Consider the following 25319-nt stretch of genomic DNA (forward strand, 5'->3'; position numbering starts at 1 on the left):
CTGGCTGAAATAGGATTAATGTAATATAATGTAATATAAAGCTGAAGCAAATTAACACCAAATATACAGTGCGTGTGTTTTTATTGGCTAAACTGGCAATATGACCATCCCCAAGTACAACAACAAATATATATATATATATATCATCATCATCATCATCATCGTTTAACGTCCGCTTTCCATGCTAGCATGGGTTGGACGATTTGACTGAGGACTGGTGAAACCGGATGGCAACACCAGGCTCCAGTCTGATTTGGCAGAGTTTCTACAGCTGGATGCCCTTCCTAACGCCAACCACTCAGAGAGTGTAGTGGGTGCTTTTACGTGTCACCTGCACGAAAACGGCCACGCTCGAAATGGTGTCTTTTATGTGCCACCCGCACAAGCCAGTCCAGGGGCACTGGCAACGATCTCGCTCGAAAATCCTACAGGAGCCAGTCAGGCGGTACTGGCAACGGCCACGCTCAAAATGGTGCATCTCATGTGCCACCCGCACAAGAACCAGTCCAGGGGCACTGGCAACGATCTTACTTGGCTTGCCGGGTCTTCTCACGCACAGCCCATTTCCAAAGGTCTCGGTCCGTAGTCATCGCCTCGGTGAGGCCCAATGTACGAAGGTCTTGCCTCACCACCTCAGCCCAGGTCTTCCTGGGCCTACCTCTTCCACGGGTTCCCTCAACTGTTAGGGTGTGGCACTTTTTCACGCAGCTATCCTCCTCCATTCTCACCACATGTCCATACCAGCGCAATCGTCTCTCTTGCACGCCACAACTGATGCTTCTAATGTTCAGCTTTTCTCTCAAGATACTTACACTCTGACGGGTATTCACATTGACATTACACATCCAACGGAGCATACTGGCTTCATTCCTTGCGAGCTTACGTATGTCCTCAGCAGTTACAGCCCATGTTTCACTGCCATGTAGCATGGTTGTTCGTACGCATGCGTCATACAGTCTGCCTTTTACTCTGAGTGAGAGTCCCTTTGTCGCCAGCAGGGGTAAGAGCTCTCTAAACTTTGCCCAGGCTATTCTTATTCTAGCAGCTACACTTTCAGCGCACCCACCCCCACTACTAACTTGGTCGCCCAGATAGCGGAAGCTATCGACTACCTCTAGTTTTTCACCCTGGAATGAGATAGAAGTTGTTTCCTGTTTGTTTGCAGTCTTTATTGCACCTGAACATCTGCCACAAACAAAAACTAACTTGCTAGTTAACCTGCCTTTGATGTTGCTGCACCTCTTATGTGTCCATAGCTTGCACCGGGTACATCTTATAGAGTTACTACCTACTCCTTTTCTACATACTGAGCAGGGCCATCTACCTGAAGGGGTTTGTGTTTTATCTACCTTCCTACTTATTAGGATTTTGGTTTTAGCTAGGTTGACTCTAAGGCCCTTCAATTCTAGACCTTGCTTCCACACCTGAAACTTCTCCTCTAGTTCTGATAGTGACTCCGCAATTAGGGCAAGGTCATCAGCATAGAGGAGCTCCCAGGGGCAACCTGTCTTGAACTCCTCTGTGATTGCCTGGAGGACTATGGTAAATAATAGGGGGCTGAGGACGGAACCTTGGTGGACCCCTATATATATATATATATATGCATACTTATATATACTTATATGCATACATGCATTTTATATCTCATGTCTCATAATTCCTTTGCAAAATGAAGTTAATTTCTACCATACTACTTCAGTACTTCCAGTAATGTTGTTAATTAGTATTCCTAATTAAGCAACAGTATCACAAGAAAGTTTTAGTAATATTTAGAATAACAATTATCGTCTGCTGTAGCACACATTTCCTGAACAGTTAACATCTTCTTAGTTTCTGTCTTCTCTGAATCTTATGATCCTTCATGAATTATTTCTTTAACTCATATCTTTCCATTGTTTAAATGTATTGCAACTACTTCTTCAATTCATGCATTTGTATATTTGCATTGCCACTCCTGTTTATACAGACTATGTTTAGTCTGGTGGTTAGATTTATACTTGAACTAGCTGACCCTGTGGATATTCCACCATTTCATTAGAAAGAATTGCCAAGTAACAATATAACTGATGAGCACACTTATACACATATCTCTACACACTTTCTCACACACACACACACGTATACATAGGTAATAATTGTCTGTGTGTGTGTGTATGTGTGGCAATAGCATTTGTATGTGTGTGACTGTCTATATGCCAGTAGCTTTCCTATGAATCTCTCTTTCTCTCTCTCTCTCTCTCTCTCTCTCTCTCTCTCTCTCTCACACACACACATACTTTTATCATGCATTTAGCCCCTTAATATAGAAAATAGAAGACAGAGAGTTGTGTGAATGTGCCAATAACATTAGTGTGAATCTCTCTCTCTCTCTGTCCATCCTTCTCTCTTTATTGCACACACATTTTTACCATCCCCTTACTACAGCATGACAGTGACAGATTACTTACACCACAGGAATCTGTCTTTAGCACATGACTATAATAGATTTTCTTTTGGTCATCTGCTTATTTGTAGACTGAATAACAATCTGTAATAAAATGCCATGTATGCATACATGACTTCACACCCCATTTGCCAGTCTTACCCCCCTCCCGCCCTTGGGGGTGGAGGAAAGGGATTTGTATTTCATTTCTGAGAGGGCACAGTCATTGTATTCTATGTTATAACTTTCACTTTACTGCTTTTACTGATCGGATTGTGGCCATACTGGAATCTACTTTCAATGCTTATTTCATCATCATTGTTTTAACGTTTATTTTTTTCCCCAATGTTTGAATGGATTAGACAAAGCTTATTGAGGTAGATTGTTCTATGGCTAGATGTCCTGCTTGTTGCTAAGCTTCACTTGTTTCTAGGCAAGGTAATATTTCTCCATGGCAGGATATTCTCCATGTTTGCAGAATATTGTAAATGAATGACACTGCATACATATACACGTGTGTGTGTGTGTGTGTGTATAGTTATGGTAAATTCTGTTAAGAACGTAGCAGAGTATAGTATAAATCTCGCCCACCTTCAGATTTCACCCTGTGCTATCCAATAGTAGTAGTATACATACTTCCAGTAGTATTATACATACTTCAGGCTTCTGTCATGTGTGAATACATAACTGAAAAAATTTGGAGCCAACAAGAAGGAGTACAGTTGGTCATTTATTTTCAGTCACTACAATTGTTTCTATGTAATGTAGTTCTTGAGACATGCAGGTACTTGATTATACCTGGAGAACTATGTTGCATAGAAACAATTGTAGTGATTGAAAATAAATGACCAACTGTACTCCTTCTTGTTGCTCCAATTTTTTTCAATTTTATATATATATATATATATACACTCATATCATCATCATCATCATTTAACATCCATTGTCCATGCTGGCATGGGTTGGACGGTTTGACCAGAGCTGGCAAGCTGGGGGAGCTGCACCAGACTCCAGTCTGATTTGGCATGGTTTCTATGGCTGGATGCCATTCCTAATGCCAACCACTTTACAGAGTGTGCTCATTCTTTTACATGGCACCGCATGGTCACTTTCGTGTGGTGCTCCACAATCACTTTTACATTGCACCACACAGGATATATGTGTGTGTGTGTGTATAAATACACTCCTATATATATATATATATATATATATATATATATATATATATAACACACATATATATGTGCTTATGAGTGTGTGTATATCTGTCTCTCCTTGTTACAACAGTAAAATGACTGTTGTAGTCATAAAACCAGTATCATTCATTTCCAGTATTCTGCAAAAAAATCTCTGGCCATTAGTGATCTTAGCTTGCTTAGAAACAGGTGAGGGTTAGCAACAGAAAAAGAATTAAGGATTTAGCCATAAAATAATTTGCCTCAATAAAAAATATATGCCAGTATTAAGGTTGCTTCAAGTGACTGTTTTTTCACCCCTAAATATGCCTATGTTAGAAAATATCTCTAAGGTGGAGAACTGGCAGAAGTGTTAGCATGTTAGATAAAATGCTTTGTGGCATTTTGTCTGTCTTTACATTCTGAGTTGAAATTATACTAAGGTCAACTTTACCTTTCATTCTTTTAGGGTTGGTGGAATAAGTACCACCTTAACACTGGGGTTGATGCAATCGACTTACTCCCTCCTCCAAAATGTCAGGCCTTTTGCCTAAAGCTGAAAGAACTATTGTTATTACCATTATTGTTATTATTATTATTGTTATCATTATTATTATTATTATTATCCCTCTCCTTTTTGTTTCATATCATGTAGGCCAGGTTAAAACATTGATCTTGATTGGAGCACTCTGCACTGTTCCAAAACTGGAGAATTCATACCAATGTTAGAGTTCAATGTCCTATCTTAAGACACACACACACACACACACACACACACACACACACACACACACACACCACACACACACACACACACACGTAAATGTGTATCTATGTTATAAGCAATTATTTTTCGGGGTTCAAATCCCAGTGGTCTCAACATTACTTTTATAAATTTACTGTTATAAATTTCCAATAATATATAATATTGGAATCTATTTAATTGACTGTATAATCCTATAGAAATTGTTGCTTATTTGTTATGCTATTTTGAAAAATTAACATTTCAACTTTCCTTCTCATTATAATTCCATTTGTGTTTTTTGGTTATATGTCAAAGCAATATCATTGTTATTGTTGTTGTTGTTAGTTACTCTATTATCATCTATCATTGTTGTTATTGCTGTTATATTGTTGTTATCATTATTACCAACATTTTAAATCATTATTGTTATTAATTACTTTTGTTATCATGATCGTAATTTTCATTGTCCTTGTTGCTAATTCTAGGTTTCAAATTTTGGTACAAGGCCTGCAGTTTTGGAGAAGGAGTTAAGTGGATTACATTGGTCCCAGTGCTCAACTGGTACTTATTTTATCGACCCCAAAGGGGATGAAAAGTAATGTCGACTTTGATGGAATTTGAACTCAGAATGTAAAGACGGATGAAATGCCACTAAGCATTTTGCCCAGCATGCTAACAGTTCCACCAGCTCACTGCCTTTGTTGTTGCTAATTATTATTATCATTATTGTTAAAGCAATAAGCTAGCAGAATTGTTATCACATTGAACCAAATGCTTAGTGGCATTTCTTCCAGCACTTTACATTCTGAGTTCGAATACTGCCAAGGTCAACTTTGCCCTTCGTCCTATTGAGGTTAATAAAATAAAGTACCAGTCAGGTACTTGGGTCAATGTATTTGACCTACCCTTCCTCTAATATTGCAGTCCTTGTGCTCAAATTTGAAACCATTATTATTATTATTATTATTGTTATTATTATTATTGTTGTTATTGTTGTTGTTTTTATTGTTGTTCTTGTTGTTGTCATTATTATTATTGCAATGAGTTGGGAGAATTATTAGAGTGTTGAGAAAAATGCCTATTGTATTTGTTCCAATTCTTTGTGTTCTGAGTTCAAATCCTTGATATTGGTTGAGGACTGGTGTTGATGTAATCAACGTGCATCCTTTCCTATGATTATTATTATCATTATTATTATTATTATTATTATTATTATTAAATAATGGGTGATATTTGTTCCAGTTCTTTGTATTCTGAGTTCAAAATCTCACTAAGGTCATCTTACCATTACATCCTTTTGTGGTTGATAAATTATGTACCAGTTGAGCACTTGTGTCAATGTAATTGACTTATCTCCATCCTCCAAATTTCTAGCCTTGTGCCAAAAGTTGAAACCATTATCATTATTATCATTAATGACATCGTTATTACCATCATCATAATTTTCATTATTATTGTTATTAATTACTAATATCAACAACACCATCATTTTCATAATCACCATTATTATTATTATTATTATTATTATTATTATTATTATTATTATTATTATTATTATTTATTATTTTATTTTTTTATATTTTAAAAGGATTGACATAACTCTTTACAAACCAAACAGTCAAGACGAAGAGCACGGGATTCGATTGTAATACATATTTTATTGGTTGAATGTTATTCCAACAGTAAGTCTGTCTTTGTCAAATTCAAAATAAGAGGTGATAAAAATTCAAAATTATGGAAATTTAAAGTATGAATGAGAGCAACCAGCATCCACATGTTGATGGAATGACATCTTCAGTCCTTTAAGTTTCAGTTTTATAACAGGCGAAAATAAAAAGACAGAAAAAAAGAGGAAAGAATAAAAGAAAAGGAAAAAAAAGAATATTTAATCAAGCAGTTTTGTATAAATTTGAGGATATTCTCCTGTCATTTTATTCATTCCTCCAGGGTGTGATGTTAATAACTTGCAAACATATTTCCCTTCATGCATTCTGAGAAGTAAAAGTGAAACAGACACAGAATATTCCTTTAATGCATATTCCTTTAGTGCATATCCTCAGACACAGAATATTTTCTGAGGATATGCACTTTCAAGTCTTTTTCAAAACTGCAGCCTTTTGAAACGAAATGTTCAGCAAGTTCTGTCGAATTACTGTTATTATGCCTGACGTCGAAACCGTGCCCATTAAATCTTTTGTTTGATTGTTCAGTTGTATAACCAGCATAAATCAAGATATGTTTCCTCCATTTTGCCATGTACACCAAATGGGAATCTCTGTATGTATAATCATAACATTTCTGTTATGATTCTTGATAGAATTCACTTGACTCCTGCTGTTACACAATGAACAGGGCTTACCTCTCTTGTGGCTGTTTTTCAAAGTACAGTGTGCAGATACTCCAATGACCGTTTTCTTGTAGTGAGAAATAGAGGTCAATAATTCTCTTATATTCTTATTCCGTCTAAAGGCGACGTTAGGCAGCTGGGGAAATATCTATTTGAAACAAAGATATTTTTTTACCACATGCTGGTAACTTTCATGTAATACTTTTGAAATGCGAGTGAAATTTTGGTGCTAGTTAATCACTAAAGGAATTCTGTCATCTATTGTATTGTGTTTGCTAAAATTATGCATGAAGGTTTGACTATCTTTGCTAATCTTTACTATTTCATTTGCTATTTTCTTTAATCATGATTCACTGTAACTGCATTTGACATAATGATGTACAAAAGCATTTGCATATTTCCAGTAATCCCCTGTGTCAGTACAAATCCGTTTTATCCTTAAAAATTGGGATTTCGGATTTGTCTGAATAATATGATATGGATGATCGGAACGCTAGTGTAGATAAATGTGGGATGACGTGGGCTTACAAAATAACTCTGTCACTATTCTGACTGTAAGAAAACTTAACTTTTGTGTCCAAAAATTCAACGCTATGATTTATACAGGTGTGCCATGCAGAGATTCCTATTTAGTGTACACAGCAGAATGCACGAAACACAACTTTATTTATGTTGGTTGTACAACAGAACAATTAAACAAAAGATTTAATGGGCACAGATTCGACGTCAGGCACAGTGACAGTAGTTCGACAGAACTTGATGAACATTTCGTTTCAAGCGGCTGCAATTTTGAAGAAGACTTGAAAGTGCATATTCTCAGAAAATATTTTGACTCTGCTTCACTTTCACTTCCCAGAATGCATGAGAAGAAATATGTTTGCGGGTTATTAACATCACACCTTGGAGGAATGAATAAAATGGCAGGAAAATATCATCAAATTTATACAAAACTGTTTGATTAAATATTTTTCTTTTAGCTTTTCTTTTTTCTGTCTTTTTTTTTGTCTTTTTCTTTTTGCCTGTTATAAAATTGAAGCATAAAGACTGATGATGTCATTACATCAACATATGGACACTAGTTGCTCTTGTTTATACTTTAAATTTAAATTTCTATAATTTTGAATTTTTATCACCTCTTATTTTGAATTTGACAAAGACAGACTTAATGTTGAAATATCGTTCAACCAATAAAATTTGTGTTACAATCAAATCGCGCACTTTGTCTTGACTATTATTATTATTATTATAATTATTATTATTATTATTATTATTATTATTATTATTATTATTATTATTATTATTATTACTAAGTTAAGACAGCAAGTTGGCAGAATCCTTAGCATGCCAGGCGAAATGCTTAGCAGCATTTCGTCCATCTTTACGTTCTGGGTTCAAATTCTGCCGAGGCTGACTTTGCCTTTCATCCTTTCAGGGTTGATAAAATAAGTACCAGTTGAACTCTGGAGTTGATGTAATCAACTCATCCCTCCCCCCCCCCAAAATGCTGTGCTTGTGGCAAAATTTGAAACCATTATTATTAATATTATTATTATTATGAAGGCAGCAAGCTGGCAGAGTTGTTAGCACACTGGATGATATGCTTTGTGGTATTTCATCCATCACTACATTCTGAGTTCAAATTCTGCTGAGGTCGACTTTGCCTTTCATCCTTTTGGAGTGAATAAATTCAGTACCAGTGAAAACACTGGGGTGGATGTAATTGACTAGTCCACTCTCCCCAAATTTGAGGCCTTGTGCCTCCAGTAGAAAGGATTATTATTATTATTATTATTATTATAAGTTAAGGCAGCAAGCTGGCAGAATCGTTACAATGCTGGACCAACATGCTAAGTGGCATTTCATCCAGCTTTACATGCTGAGTGCAAATTCCACCAAGGTTAAGTTTTCCTCTTGTCCTTACAGAGCCATTAAAATAAGTACCAGTTAAGTACTGGGGTCAACGTAATTGAAAAGTCCCCTTTCTTAAAATTTCAGGCCTTGTACCTATAGTAGGAAGAATAATCATTTTTATTACTATTATTATTATTGTTATTATTATTATTATTATTATTATTATTATTATTATTATTATTATTATTATTATTATTATTATTATTATTATTCGTGAAGAGTTACGTCAATCCTTTTTAAAATATATTATTATTATTATTATTATTATTATTATTATTATTATTGTCACCACCATCATCATTATCCTTATTGTTATTGTCATCATTATTTTCTATTCCTCTATTCCATATTTGTGGGGCTTTTTTCCTGTAGATGGTGAGTTTCATATTTTTATACAAACTTCCTTTGCTTTGAACTAAATAATTCTTGAATTGGTTTCGTTGTTTTCCTTGTGAATGGAATTTTTTCTTATTTACTTTTTGTATCTTGGTTTTGTCTTTTTAAACTTCCATAATTGTTTCTTTTTCCATTGCCCATTATTTCTGGTGAAAATGTTGAGGGGAAATATTTTTTTTTTTAATGTTTATGTTGTGGGGTTTTTTCTACTTAACTCTGATTAAGCATGGTATGTTGTAAGTTAAGAAAAAGCATCAAGTAAAAACTAAAATTGTAGTTAATGAAGCTTTCATATGTATGTGTGTGTATGAAAATTAAACAAAATTGCTGAGAGAACTAACTCAGAATGGCCATTAATATGTACATGAACAACATGGGCAGATATACATCTATCAAATGCCATAAACAAAAATTCTTGATTTATTATCTTAGCCTTTAGTGAATGTGTTACAATTAACAAATAGCAATTCAGACCAGCTCCAAAATGAGAAGGAGAGATAATCCTAAGAATCAAGAATTCTCCACAGCTGACATGCCATTAACAAAAATGATACTTCCTCTAGAGGTGGAGGAATTTGAATGCATCAAGATATTTCTTGTGTGGTATTTGATATACCTGTATTCAGTTATATTTTTTATTTAAATTCTATTGGCTACTCTGAGATTTTTTGCTTAGTTTTTGTTTAATTTATACAAATTACCTACATCATGAATGTATTCTATGCTTTTTGTATATGTCTCTATTCCTTGGCTGCTGGATATAAGGTAGGACAATTGTGGTGCTGATGACACCTATTCAGGCAGAAACATGTACCTACAACTGTCCTCTTATCTCTAGACAATCTGTCTTTTTCTTTAATAGTATGTAAACTTCAGAGAATTCTTGATTCTTGAGATTATCTCCCCATTTCATATAGATCTGGTCTCAGTTGCTATATGGTAATTGTGACACATTCCCAAAAGGTGGAAGTAATGTTAATAAATCAAGAATTCCTGTGATATGTCATTTGACATAACTTGTATTTGTCTTATATATTTATGTGTGGGTTTATGTGTGATCATAAATATATCACTTTGCATTCCAAATTTTTCTTGTGCATCTCAGTAGAATGTGCCTTTGTGTACGAGGGCAATGACATTGTTATTCAGCATGGCATATCAAGTGTGTTGTTGTTTCTATTGTTTAACCCAACGTTAGCAGCCCCAGTGAAACAGATCCAGATAAAAGGCATAGCACATGTGACTATCATTCTTTCATTTTGCATATCAGGAACTACTGGTCCATTACCTCTCAAGGTAAAACCAACTGATTTGAAGAAAACCATGCAGCCATGCCTGCACCTGTGTTTGCATCCCTCAATTTGGAATTCAAATCAAGTAGTTTATATTATATGGTGTTATGTATTTTGTATGAGTTTATGTGCGAACTAAGTCAAAAAGAACATATGTATTATATTATATATTATATACACCTTTCAGTTATTCATTTGCAAGAAGTCCCTAGATGATTAAAGGTAGCATATTATTACAACTATCATTTATTTTATTATATTATTACAGCTAGCATATTATTACAGCTATCAAAGGTATATGACCTGCCTCTGCCTATTCCATTGGATATTGGACTTCACTGCAACCCTTGCATTTTATATTGAATATATGCTGTTCTATTAATTATTAATTATCAGCAGCCCTTGAATTTATGAATGATTGTCCACTGGATTTAGAAATCAGAGGAATGTCTTGTATAATTTTATTTAGGATGGGCAAGTTGTATCTCAGTTTCCTTTTCATGTTTGCTATGAGATACCTCTATTTGCAAGGAGAACCAAATTGGTTGGAATAAGTAAATTAATATATCCATCATTACAGCTATCAAATGTCCTACATCTGCCTGTGCTGTTGGACATCAGACTTCATTGCAATCCCTGGATGAAAGTTAAGTGATGTTGATAGCACTTGCCTGAAGTAGTAACTTAAGTGTCCCTGGGAAAGAAGTGACGCAATGTCCCATTCACAAGTTCTCTTCAATGAATTCCTATGCTATACGCAGTTACATGTTAGAGTGTGTATAAATGTATTTGTCACCTCTCCACTAATGTGTATGCTTATTTCTATCCAGAAAAGAAATAAATACACACAACCAGACACACGCACATAAAAACACAGTCAAAGGCACTAAAACATATTCACATGAGATAAACATTAGGTTTTAATGCCTGGATTAATTTTTATTATGGCTTCCAAATTGTTTATGGACATGGTCATGTGACCTTTTTGTTTATGGACTAACTAGCAGTAAACATGTGGGGGAGGTGTATGCGGAAATTGCATGTCATGATGGCGCATGATCTCTTGTCTAGCTGTAGAAATGTTGCAAAACAACATTAACGTCATGATTTTAATGGAGAATTATCAAAGAAATAATATTTTCTCTTGAATTTATAACACTTTATTCTTTTTTTTTTTTGTTTTCTTTTTACCAATTGTATTGATCATGTATCATAATTTTCTTCACCTTTTGATTTTTAATCAGTGTTTGTTTATCATATTGGAAGCTCTTGTCCTGATAAAATAAATATTTATATAGTCCGTGCACACATACACACACACACACTCTCTCTCTCTCTCTCTCTTTATCTCACACCCACACACAAAGTTGTGGATAGGGCTGTATGATTAACACATACGCTTTATGGCTACAGGGTTTCAGACCACAACATCTTGACCAAGTATCTTTTACAATAGCCCTAGGCTGACCAAAACCTTATGAGTGAATTTGGTAGGTGTAAAACTGTGTGAAAACTCATCATATATGTGCTTGTGTGTGTGTGTGTGTGTGTGTGTGTGTGTTTATTTGTGCTTACCCTTCACCATTTGACAATCATTGTTGGTTTATTTGTGACATAGCTGTTCAGCAAAAAGAAACAAAACAAAAAGGACTGACTGAGGGAATAAGTGCTAGACTTAAATAAGTACTGTGGTTGGTCTGTTTAATTAAACTCTTCAAAGCAGTGCTCTAGCCATGGCTGCAGTCCAATGGCTGAAGCAACTAAAGAATAAAAGTATATATGGAAAATAGCTTTAGTATGTGGAAGATACACAGGTACAATAAACACCAAAAATGTACAGAAAATAGACTCCATCAACTGCCAGTGGGGTAAGCTAGAAGTAGTAGATAGCTTCCATTATGTAGGTGACCAAGTTAATAGCAGAGGTGGATGCTCTGAGAGTATAGGTTTGTAAGGGAGAGGTTTGTCAGAGACAGATTGTATGCAGGGGCATGGACATAAAGAACATGCCTGTAAGACCTTGATTTTATTTAGCTGAACAGGTCTCCTCAAGCACAGCATTTCATCCATCATCTTGGTCCTTTGTCATCTCTGTGAGGCTCAACATCTGAAGATCATTTTTCGCCACTTCATTCTACATCTTCCTGGGTCTTCCTCTTTCACGGGTTCCCTTCACATTTAGAAATCAGCACTTTGTTATGCAGCTGTTTTCATCTTTAAGCATCACATGGCCATACCAGCACAGTCTTCTCTCTTGCACAACATATCCGATAGCTCTTATACTCAATTTTTCTTTCAATACATTTACACTTTGTTTTTTGTGCATACTTACATTGCACATCAGGCAGAGTATACCGCCTTCATTTCTTTCAAGCCTTTGCATGTCCTCTACAGTCATAGCCCATATTTCACAACTTTGTAGGGTAGCTGTTTGTACACTAGCATTGTACAGTCTGCCTGTCACTCAGAGGAACAAAAGTAGTAGCTCTCTGATGAACAAAAATAGTAGCTCTCTGATCTTTGCCCAATTGGATGTAATTCTAACATCTATGCTTTCAGCGCATCCTCCTCCACTGCTAATTTGGTTGTGTAGATAACAGAAACTATCTATTAAATCTGAGGAACCCTCTGGGCATTGGATGAAATCTGTGTGTTTTTATGTTTGTTGCTCCTGCACATCTACCACACATAAAGTTTTCTTTAACCTTCCTGTAATTTTTTACCAATGCTTTTTGGCCTGTGAGGGAACTTGCCAAGGCTCCCCTCCACCTTCCTTCTAGAATGTAACACACATCTACATACCTCTGTTATAGCATCTCAGCAATCTCACCATACCTACCTTTCAATGTGCCTGCATTAACTATGCTTACACAAAGGATATGGGTGGGGTGACAAGAGTGAACAGGTAGATGGGGGACAGCATTCAGCATCTGGAAAAGAGGAAGTTCACATGATAGTTTGTCAGCAGGCTTAACAGTCAGAAGCAGATATTAAGAAAACACTTAGCCAAGGTACTGTACAGTGTAACAGAACATGAGACCACATGGTTGGGAAACAAGCTCCATAAACCCACACACATGCATAAGTATGTGAATATACATTTATTCATACATTCATACATACAAACATACATACATACATACATACATGCATACAAAAATATAAGCCTTAGTAGTGATAATGATGTGAGTGTATAAATGTGTGTATTTCTGTTGAATGTGTGTGTATGCGTGCATATGTGTGTGTGCGTCTACACGTATGTTTGCATTTGCATTTATATGTATGTGTTTCACCTACATTCCCTTACGCATTTGGCTGCATGCTTCTTTATGAGAAATCTAATTACTTATTCTCATGATTCACCAGACACTTCAAATTAGGTTTTGCCTTAGAGCTAGCCAACTTGCAGCCGTGTGAATCTTCCATATATGCCCTTATGTCAATAAGGAATTTCTTTGGCTCACTTTCATTGAACATTGTTCAACCGTCATCTGCAGCAATGGCTACCACCTCTGATAATTGTTAAATTGAATGTGAACGAGGATGCGATCAAGCCAACACATCACATGTAATAGTGATAAGGATATTTGGTAAATATTAAAAGAAGTGTATGTGTGCATATATATGTTTGAGTGAGTAATTATATATGTGTGCATGCATATAAATGTGAGTATATGTATGTGTGTGTGTCTACATATCATCGCATGAAGGCATATGCCTTAGTGGTTAGGGTATCTGACTTATGATCATAATGTCATGGGTTCAGTTCCCAGACTTAGCAGTGCATTGTGCCCTTCAGCAAGGCACTTCATTTCACATTGCTCCACTCTACACAGATGAAAATCAGCACTGGCTGAGTGTTGGTGCAGCTTTCTTCTTCTCTCTTGCTATCTCTCCCTCTCACCACCTCTCACCCTCTTCTTCAGGTCACGTCCTGGATGAGCTACTGGATGAAACAATTGGAGAGTCTATGTCTATTGTCTACTTGTGACTACATAGACATTTAAAACAATTACTGAAAGCATGATGTGTGCTATGAAGCCATACTCATTCAAAGCTGACGGCAAGCTTTAAACATATGTTTATAAGATGATAATTTATTTTCAAATGCAGAAATACCATGGCTGTTTGTTGACAAATATTTCTGCTTTGTAAGAGTAATTTATCTAATATTTCTGCTGTTCTAACAGCGTTTCTGCATTTGAAAATAAATTATCATCTTATTTGTATCTTACAGTACACATTTCAACACTTATAAAAAAAAACCAAATGTTTGCTTATATTTATATACATACATACAGACAGACATGTGTGTGGTGCATGTGTGTGTGTATATATATATATATATATTTATCCATATGGTGTGTGTGTATATACATGGATATAGATATAAAGCTAGTACTTGACTGTCAGTGCTTGCAGTTTCTTGCTCTGTGCAATCCTTCGTATGACATTTTGTCAGTGGTGCTTGATAAAATCACATTAGACAAGAAATTTATGCAAGGGGAGTAGTACTGCAGTGCAGTCATGAATTACTACTGAATTCCCTGTCAGAACATTTTATTCTGCACTACCTCATTTTAGCTAAGTGTGATAAATAGGCCTCAGATCATCAAGGAAGTTACCTGCAATACACTAGTATCTTAAGCAAGGGATCTTTGTGATGTTCACTTTACTCTATGAAACTGGATCTATGTATTGGTTCTCAAATCCTTTCAGTGCTGAGTAGATGTTAATACAGAAGTAGGGTATGTATCGGTGAAAGTGAAAGTATTGATAGAATCTCTTTGCAGTAAAGTTACTTATTTCTGTTGCACTTTTATGCTCCTTTGTTCAGCTATGGTTTTAGTTGTAGCCAGGAGTCTAGAGTGCAACAAACAATAGAAATAAAGTACATCTAGTTGTTCACAAGGCTTAATAAATAATTCCAACAAGATTTTTGAAGGATGTTCTTAATGTATTTTTGAATTTGAAGTGCTTTTTCCGTCTTGGAAGTAACTGTTTTTCATTTATGTGATATTGCCATGCAATAGATTGTGTGTTTTTTATTTTTTTCATTTTGTAGATTTCTATCTTTCTTTCAAATATTGAGATTTAAATAAGTATATATCAAGATAACAAAAAAGGAGATAGACAAAGTATGACAAATAAAAACTATTGATAAATACAAGTAGAGGTGCCTTTTTTTAAAATCTACTATTAACACGCAATTGCCTTTGTGGCTTTGATTTTACTTGCTGTTCTTTACCATCTTTAGATTTAAAAATTCATTGGCATTTGTATGTATTACTCAATGCAGCCTATCACTTTTCAACTCTATCCCTCACTTTTTCTTAGTAATCCTTATCAATAATCCCTTCTTTCTCCTTTGTTCCATGCCATACTCCCCCATCTTCTCTTCTTACTTCTCATCCCTCATCCCCCTGCCTAGAACCATTGCTTACCATCTCTTCTATTCTTCCTAAATTACAGGGATCACTTTAGACTCTTAACATAAGGTCAATCATCAATAGTACTGATGCCATGAAAAATGCACCCAGTACATGTAAAGTGGTTGGCATGAGAAAGAGCATTGGACCATAGAAACCATGTCAAAGTAGACATTAATGCATGATTTAGTCCTCTGAATTGTCAAATCCTGTCAAACCATCTAACCCTTGCCAGACATGATGGCAATTTTAATTTTCATAAATGAAGTATAGTGAAACGACCATTTCTTTTTCATTGCAGTGTTTCCAATATAGCAACATTCTTCTTTTGTTTTGTCTGACTCAGTTTATATATTCAAACACTGAACACTATTTTTTCTTCACTGATCTACAGAATCAATCATTTGTTGGCTATTTTTATTTTCTTTTTGTTCACTCTGTTTAATCTTTTTTCCCTTTGATCATGACCACTTGTGATTCTCAATAAATATTGATTTTAAACATTAGCACAAGGTCGCAAATTTTTGGTGGGGAGTGAGGGAGGGAAAATTCAATTACATTTTAACATAATATTCAACTAATGTTATTTCTTTCATGTCAATCCATTCAATTATAAAGTTTATCTTTATTCTTTTGACATCTATTTGCCAAGTTACCATTAAAGAAGTGTTTTTAGTTCACATATATAAATCTAATCATATTTTGTGATTTAAATTCATAACAGTGTTATTTCTAAATTGTTTTGTCAATAGAAAGAATGACACGTCATCATCCTCTTCATTTTAACACCTACTTTTTTCATGCTTGCACGGGTTAGAGCTTACTGAGGCAGATTCTCGATGACCAGCTGCCAACACTGGATTAATGATTAGGAAAATAAACAAGCGTATAGGGCATCAGAGGAAGTAGGGTACCACAGAAATGGTAAATGGTTTATGGCACAAAAGAAATCACTTTAAACTTGCTAAAATGATATTCAAAGTGATTTATATGATCAGAAATATATTTTCAAAGTGCTTATGGTGTCATAGTGAGAATTTGATCAAAGACTTTGCAATTAAAAAAATGTAGGAGAAAACTTTTCAAATACAGATGTAGTGTAAATATACGAAAAATCAAAAACAAAAAAAAAACGACCATTATTTTCTATCTTACTGTTAGTTTTGTTTCATTTTGAAAAATAAAAAAAATTATTTTATGGTTTATTACTATTCATATTTCAAATTACATATATACATGGGGGCACCAAAATCTTTTAAGTGTTTAGGGCTTCTATGAGTCTTAATCCAGCTCTGCTGGCTGCCTTTCCTGTCACCAACCCTCACCTGTTTCTAAACAAAGTAATATTTTCCCACGACCAGACATGTTCTCACAGAATATCAGAGATAAATGACACTGCTGTGTGACAGGGGCATTCATTTATAACTATCACATATCCATAAATGAAGGAGACACAAACACACACATATATACATACATAGACACACACACTCACACAATAGGTTTCTTTTAGCTTCCATCTTCCAAATCTACTAATAAGGCTTTGGTAAAGTCAGAGATATAGTTACAGACACTTATCCAAGGTGTCTTTGCAGTGTATCTGGACTCAAAACCACATGACTGAAAAGCAAACTTCTCAACCACTCAGCTATGTCAGTGCCTCTTATTGCATTGCAATTCTAAAATATATTTTTAACAAACGCTCTCTTTGGTATCTGCTGACTTACCTTGATATTTCTTTTGTACATTTTGCATATATCTTGTCTTTTAGAGCTGGAGAAGACTGAAGTGAAACTAAGAGGTTTTAATTTGTATAACTACTAGCTTTAGGGAAAAATTAACGAGGATAATTTTCAAGACAAGATATAGATTATTTGATACATTTAACAAAGCCTTTTATTTTTATGTTCAGTAACAGAAGCTAAGAACTAATGAGGATTAAGATTTGAAAAATCAATTGAAATTCTACAAAAATTAGAAAGAAGGAAGTATTATTTGAAACCAGCAGAAAAGACTTTAAAAACTAAGTACCTAGATAAAGTTCTATGTAATCCGAATATTTCAGAGTTGTAGTAAATTAAAACTGTTAACACTAACAAGTGCAAAACCTATATGATTGTACAATTGATGCAGGGCTAATTGAGATGTGATGAAAATTAATAATAATTAGAATTGGCTGTAGAAGGATTATGAAATAGAAGTAAGTAGTTGTGTAAATAAAATTAGAAAGCAAAAGAATTCATGTGTGTGTGCATGTGTGTCTACACCTACACACATGCACACATATATACACACATACAGGAACATACACACACATTTATATGACTACACATATTTATGCATATACTTGATTTATATATATATATATATATATGTATGTATGTATGTGTGTGTGTATATATATATATATATATATATATATATATATATAAAAGATAATAAGAGTGAAAAAACTACAGAAGGCTTGTGTTACATGGTTAAAGTATATATTTAAATTATGTCAGAAAAATGTTATAAAATCTTTTTGGTATATAAACATTGTATTTTGAGAAATAACCGGTTTCGTGTTGTCTTTTCAAATTTCCCTACTTCATTGTAACATGTGTTCGCTCTAAGCCTTCTGTAGTTTTTTCACTCTTATTATCTTTTATACATCCAACCACGTGCTTTCACATACCAACTTTCTCACACATATATATATATATATATATATATATATATATATATATATATATATATATATACATACACATAAAACATGTATGTATGACTCTGTGTGTGTGTGTGTATATATATATATATATATACCCCCATAATACATGTATGTATGACTCTGTGTGTGTGTGTGTATATATATATATATATATATATATATATATATATATATATATATATATATATATATGTGTGTGTGTGTGTGTGTGTGTGTGTGTGTGTGTGTGTGTGTGTGTGTGTGTGTGTGTGTGTGTGTGTGTGTGTGTGACCAAGTCAGTAGCAGGGGTGGATGCTCTGAGAGCATAGCTGCTAGAATAAGAATGGGCTGGGCAAATTTCAGAGAGCTCTGTTGGTAACAAATGGCCTCTTGCTCAGAGGGAAAGGTAGACCCAGGATGAGGTGGTGAAGCATAATCTTCGAATGCATTGCCTCACAGAGGCAATGACAAGCAACCAAGACCTTTGGAGATATGCTGTGCTTGAGAAGACCCAAGAAGCCAAGTGCGATCATAGTTGTGGCCAATACCAGTGTCAAGCTGAGTCAAGTTGAGTGAGATTGTAGTCATGGCCGATTCCAGTGTTGCGTAACTGGCCCGTGAAAAGCACCCTTCAATTGTTGGGCAATATGTTGTGCTTGTGAAGACCTGTGAACTGAGTGAAATCGTAGTTGTGGCTAATGCCAGTGCCATCTGACTGACACCCATGCTGGTGGCAAGTAAAAAGCACTATTCGAGTATTGGGCCTCATGGAGGCAGTGACAGGTGACCAAGACCCTTGGCAGATATACCATGCTTGCGTTGACCTGTCAAGCCAAGTGAGACCATAGTCGTGGCCGATGCCGGTGTTAGGTCAATCGCACACAAAAAGCACCCACTACACTCTCGTAGTGTTTGGTGTTAGGAACCTGGTGCAGCCCCTCTGGCTTACCAGTTTTCAGTCCAACCATCCAAACCATGTCAGCATGAAAAGCGAACATTAAATGATGTGAAATATGTATATAGAAAGATGTATTCACAGTAGAATATTACATTTGCTCTATAAATTATATCAGTCAAGACTCTTATATCTAGTATGTCAAAATATTTTCAAATATGTTTTGTATGTTATTTTTTTCCAGTGTCAAATTATTGAATTCACTTCAGTGTGTGTGTGTGTGTGTGTGTGTGTGTGTGTGTGTACACACCCATACACACACAGACACACACACATATATATATATGTATATATTCTGGGTAAAGTATGTGTTGGTACAAAGTATGTTATATTGAAAGTGTTACATTTATTGAAACTGCAATTTGTTATTTGTTGTATATGTGTTGAAATTTCAGTGTAATAAATACAGCAAAAGATATTCTTACCATTATGACATTTAACAGTGTAAATTGATTGCTTATCTGGTGTCATATCTCAGTAGTATTTTATGATGAAGAGTGGCAGAAGAGAAAATGCTTAATTTTACTTATCGAAGTTTATTTGAAATGTTGTATGGATTACTGTTCATGGATATTAACTAAATACTCATTTTTCAGGAAAAAGAATTTTAATTTCATGAGATCTTTTAGACTCTTGATGCAACTGAAGAATACTTTAACTTTTTTGATATCAACCTGCATGTGACCTCTCTTAATTTCTATGATACAATTCTGTTTTAAAATATTCTAAATTCAAATCTATTCCACATTAATTTATATCCTAAACATCAACAAAGCTATTTTCCTAAATTTTTCATCATTTTCAAAATTGATTAAGACAGAGGTAGACAGAAATATGGTAACAAAAGGGTTAACTTTAGATTTTCATTATTGCAGATATTTAATTATTTTTGTTAATTAATACTTATCACAGCAGAGATAGTCAAAGTGGTAGCATACTAGACTGGGTGCTTTTTTAAAAATTCAATATTTCAATGTTCTGAGTTCAAATGATACAAGGGTAAACCTTACTTTTCGTTCTTTCAGGTTTTATATATATATATATATATATATATATATATATATATTACATAATAATAATATAGATTCAATCAAAAGATTGAATGTGGTACTTAAAATGTTTGTGGCACCAGAATTTGGTAGGGTATATATTTACAAATATGTGTGTATATGAATTAATGCATCTCATCAAAATATTGTGATCAATTTAATCAACTATACCACGTCTACAAAATGGCCACATGACTATATAAAAAATCAATATTCATATAGCTACTTTCAAAATCAATATTAGGTGTACTTTCTCTCTCTTATTAATTCATATACATAGAGGGTATCTATGTGTCTTTCTGTTTCTCTCTCTCTCTCTCTCTCTGATTTTATCTGCCAGTACTACCCCAATCATTTCTTTATCTTCCATTTCTGTCATTGTTCCTGTCTTTTTCAAAACTTCTTTCCTTTGCATAATTCTCACTGTAATTCTCTCTCCCCTCTCTCATTGAGTGTTTCTTTTTCCCCTTACACATAAACATACTTGTAGATACCATATATAAAAACATACAGTTGTATACTCTTTGCAGACATATACAAAGTACTTTTACAAACACATAGTCAATGATACACTCATACCACTTCTCTGTTACTCCCATTTAATTCCCAAATCCTTTAAAAATGGAGACCATAACAATTTAGATTACTTTCATAGAAAACTTTTGATGAAAGTTCAGCAATGAAGCTTTTTTTAAATTTTATTTATATAATTTTCTTATTCAGCAGACACCAGCTCAATAGTAATTTTCCCAGTTGATAAACCATCCTTTACAATGAGTGATTATTACCGTGCAGCTTCAGATCAACTTTGATCAAAGCTGTTTTTCACTTTTACTTTACCTTTTTTATTATTCCAGATAATGTATCCAAAACAACATTTCTCAAACTTTTCTAACTATCACCCTCTTACGTTTTTGTAACAGTTTTTCACTGCTCCACCTTGCTTTTGATTCAACAAAATTAACTATGCCACATTTACATATCCATGTGTATGCATACACAAATCAGGATGTTATATAATGCTATAGGTGCCGTGGCTGTCTTTATTGCATGTATGGAAATACCCATATATTTTGACAATATCCTTTAAATTATACTTTTGTTTCTTGTTTATAATTTACATATAATTATATGCTACTGTTCACTTCCAACCTGCTATGAAAATTTGTCTGAGAAAATATTACTTTGCTTGGAAGCAAGTGAGGATCGGTGACAAGAAAAGAATCCAGCTATAGAAAATGTACCTCAACAAATTTCAGCTGACCCATGCAAGCATGGAAATCATGACATTAAATTATGATAATGATGATGATGGTGTTATCATTGTTTAACCTTAGATCAATCCTGATTGAGCAAACCCATGATCAAAACAATCCAACCATGACCACCCTGACTTTTTGAGGGTATGTTTAAGACTATATTATCTAATGTGTCCTTTGCATTTCTAAGATAGTATGGCTTGATTTCAAGGAGAATTGGCTGTTATATTTTTCATAGGTTAGTAACCATATAGAGGCTCAATCATTGTACATTTGTACACTCTTGTTGTGGTCATAGGAGAGGTGGACAAGGCTGATTCAGTCAGAGAATAACAATTGTTGTTTGTCTGCACTTATTGTCATTACATCAGGTCCTCAGTTAAAGAACTTACCTATTTCAGCTCTACCACTAAGCTGGTGCCACATGCAATATTTTTTCTTAGTTACATCACTAAGATTGCAGTGGGGTTCTCCATAGCAACCATCTCTAGTTTATGCTATAAGGTAGCATAGAATTTTGTTGAATATTTCAGAATCTCAAAGTTTTTTTCATTTTTAAGACTGACCAATATTTCTGTAAATCGTTAGAAAAGTCTCAGACATTTAATTAGGTTTGCAAGCACTATGCTTTTTCTTCTACAATTCTTCAAAAAAGGGTCTACTTTACTCACGTAGTATTCTTGTAAAGTGTTAATCTCTCATACACATGTATAAACACTTGGTTTCTAGTCTGTTCTCATATTAGCACCTTTTTTTTTTCTTCTTTCTTTTATACTGAACACTTATTTACTAAAATAGAAACTATACAATAGACTGGTGCTAGTCCCAGCTCGAAGAAATTCACAGAATACATTTATGATCAAAAACATTGATATTTTATCAGATTCTTTAATTTGACATTTATTTTTGGTTATTCAATGTAACAAGTTTTCTTAACTGATGTCTGAAGATCTGTGGAAGTCTGTAAGTTGTCTGTATCTAAGGAATTTACGACATGAAAAGAAAGATGTTTATTGGTGAACTGGAAGTGTTGCTAGAGTGTTAAATACAATATTTTGCAGTATTTCTTTTGATTCTCTTTACTCAGAGTTCAAATCCCACCATATTCGACTTACCTTTTAACTCTTTTGGAATTGATAAATAAACACCAATTCAGGGTGGTTGATTGAAAATATGCAGAGAACAACTTCTGCCACATTCCAGGGAGAAAAACTAGTAGTAGTTGATAGCTTCCATTACATAGGTGACCAAGTCAGTAGTGGGGAAGGGTGCACTGAAAGTGTAGTTGCAAGAATAAGAATAGCCTGGGTAAAGTTCAGAGAGCTCTTACCTCTGCTGGTGACAAAAGGCCTCTTGCTCAGAGTAAAAGGCAGACTATATGACGCAAGTGTATGAAAAGCCATCTTACATGGCAGTGAAACATGGGCCATAACGGCTTGCAAGGAATGAAGCCAGTATGCTCTGATGGATGTGTAATGTCAGTGTGCATACTCGACAGAGTGTAAGTACCTTGAGAGAAAAGTTGAACCTAAGAAGCATCAGTTGTGGTGTGCAAGGGAGACGAATGCGCTGGTATGGTCATGTGGCGAGAATGGATGAGGATAGCTGTGTGAAAAAGTGTCACACCCTAGCAGTTGAGGGAACCTGTGAAAGAGGTAGACCCAGGAAGACCTGGGATGAGGTGGTGATGCATGACCTTTGAACATTAGGCCTCACCGAGGCAATGACTAGTGACCAAGACCTTTGGAAATATGCTGTGTGTGAGAAGACCCGGCAAGCCAAGTGAGACCATAACCCGTGGCCTTTGTCAGGAGTGTAGCCAGCCCACTTATGCGTACCTCTCCTTTATTTGACACTAAAACTCTGCTTGCAAAGACCTGTTGAGGCAAGAAAAATTGAAATCGAAATCAAACCAAATTCAATGACTGGCACCCATGCCAACCTTTCCTTCATTGGACACTAAACTCTGCTTGCGAAGACCTGTAGGGGTGAGTGAAATCGAAATTGAACCAAATTTGATGACTGGCACCTGTGCCAGTGGAGCGCTAACAGCACCATCTGAGCGTGATCATTGCCAGAGAAGCTGTTTGGCACCTGTGCCAGTGGCACATGAAAAGCACCATTTGAGCGTGATCGTTACCAGCATTGCCTAACTGGCACGAAAATACATTCGAGTGAGGTTGTTGCCAGTGCCGCTGGACTGGCTCCTCTGCAGGTGGCACATAAGAAACACCACTTGAGCGTGGTCGTTGTCAGTACTGCCTGACTGGCCCTCGTGCCAGTGGCATGTAAAAGCACCCACTACACTCTTGGAGTAGTTGGCGTTAGGAAGTGCATCCAGCTGTAGAAATTCTGCCAGATCAGATTGGAGCCTGGTGCAGCCATCTGGTTCGCCAGTCCTCTGTCAAATCGTCCAACCCATGCTAGCATGGAAAGCAGATATTAAATGATGATGATGATGATATATATATATATATATATATATATATATATATATATATATATATATATATACATATTCAAACCATGCATGTAAAATGGATAGAAAATGGAATGAATGAATGACCAAATTTGGTGGGCTTCTATAATATAGTTTAATTTGTGTTTACCATATTTCTCTCATGAAGCATTAGTTTAGTTGGGGTTTTATTTGAACACACTTGTCTAAGCTATTATACAGCCCAAAGCCATATGGTTACAAAACAAACTTAATATAGCTGTGTTTGTGTCTATAACATGCTTCAAATAAAAGCCAAGATTTTAGAGAAAAATTATTAACATTAAGGAACTTTCTTATCAGGAATAGTAAGGGAGACCACACTAAGATCCTAATTTATTGACAATTAAAGAGTAAGGGAGTGAGCATAGATTGCTATGTTAAATGGTATTAGATTTAAGTACAACACAATGAAATATGCTTATTCTTCAGCAGGTTGGTAGCTCACTAAAAGCTTCAAGTACTTAAATTGAGGGCAATATTCATCAAATCATCTTCAAGCTTTTTAGTATATCTTTTTAATGCCAGAACAAACTCCTATTGTTTATTTTTTATTGAAATTGTTTCAAGCTATTCATTAGATTAAACATTTTTATGTCAGCCACCATACAGTGCAGAAAGTAAACTTTCTTCCGACAGATGTTGATAAAATCTGTGTATATCATATAGCAGTAAATATATCATGTTTCAATATATTTTACATTTGTATCCCACTTATCATCATATGCTGATAGCCAAAGGTCATTGTTGCATCTGTATGTGCTTTCAATACAGAATTTTGCTAAAAGCTTGACAAATATTTAAAAAAATCTTGTATCAAATATCACCTTAGTTAACTGTATGAGTATTATTTTCTAAGAATTGTGTATATCTGTATGCATTTGTGCGGGTGTGTATGTGTGTGTGTATATATATATGTGTGTGTGTGTGTGTGTGTGTGTGTGTGTGTGTGTGTGTGTGTGTGTGTATATATACACAAAAGATTCTTAGAAACTATTCACATGAATACATGTACATTCATACATATATATACATACAGTTTTTTCTTTATGTCTTCTACATTTTGATTAATATAAATACTTGGTTAAACAGGCCACCATATTAAGTGTTGAAAGTATTGGTTTCTCAGCGCAATGTTTGTGTTTAATCT

At 34.8% G+C, this 25319-nt stretch overlaps 1 protein-coding gene across 7 annotated transcripts in view; it reads left to right on the forward strand.

The window, feature by feature from the left end:
• Nucleotides 1-25319, forward strand: part of LOC106881649 (transient receptor potential cation channel subfamily M member 3) — a 701312-nt gene that overhangs the window by 157652 nt on the left and 518341 nt on the right. The window contains exon 1 of one of the 7 annotated variants that reach the window (XM_089357696.1): nucleotides 8956-8975. The exons of the other annotated variants lie outside the window; for them this stretch is intronic. Within the exon in view, the coding sequence (XP_089213822.1) occupies nucleotides 8973-8975 (3 nt within the window). The 5' untranslated portion in view covers nucleotides 8956-8972. Of the gene's footprint in view, nucleotides 1-8955; nucleotides 8976-25319 lie in introns of those variants that run through there. 7 annotated transcript variants of the gene reach the window in all.

Source organism: Octopus bimaculoides, chromosome 9 (assembly GCF_046866305.1).
Source record: "Octopus bimaculoides isolate indiv1 chromosome 9, ASM4686630v1, whole genome shotgun sequence".
Taxonomy (NCBI): domain Eukaryota; kingdom Metazoa; phylum Mollusca; class Cephalopoda; order Octopoda; family Octopodidae; genus Octopus; species Octopus bimaculoides.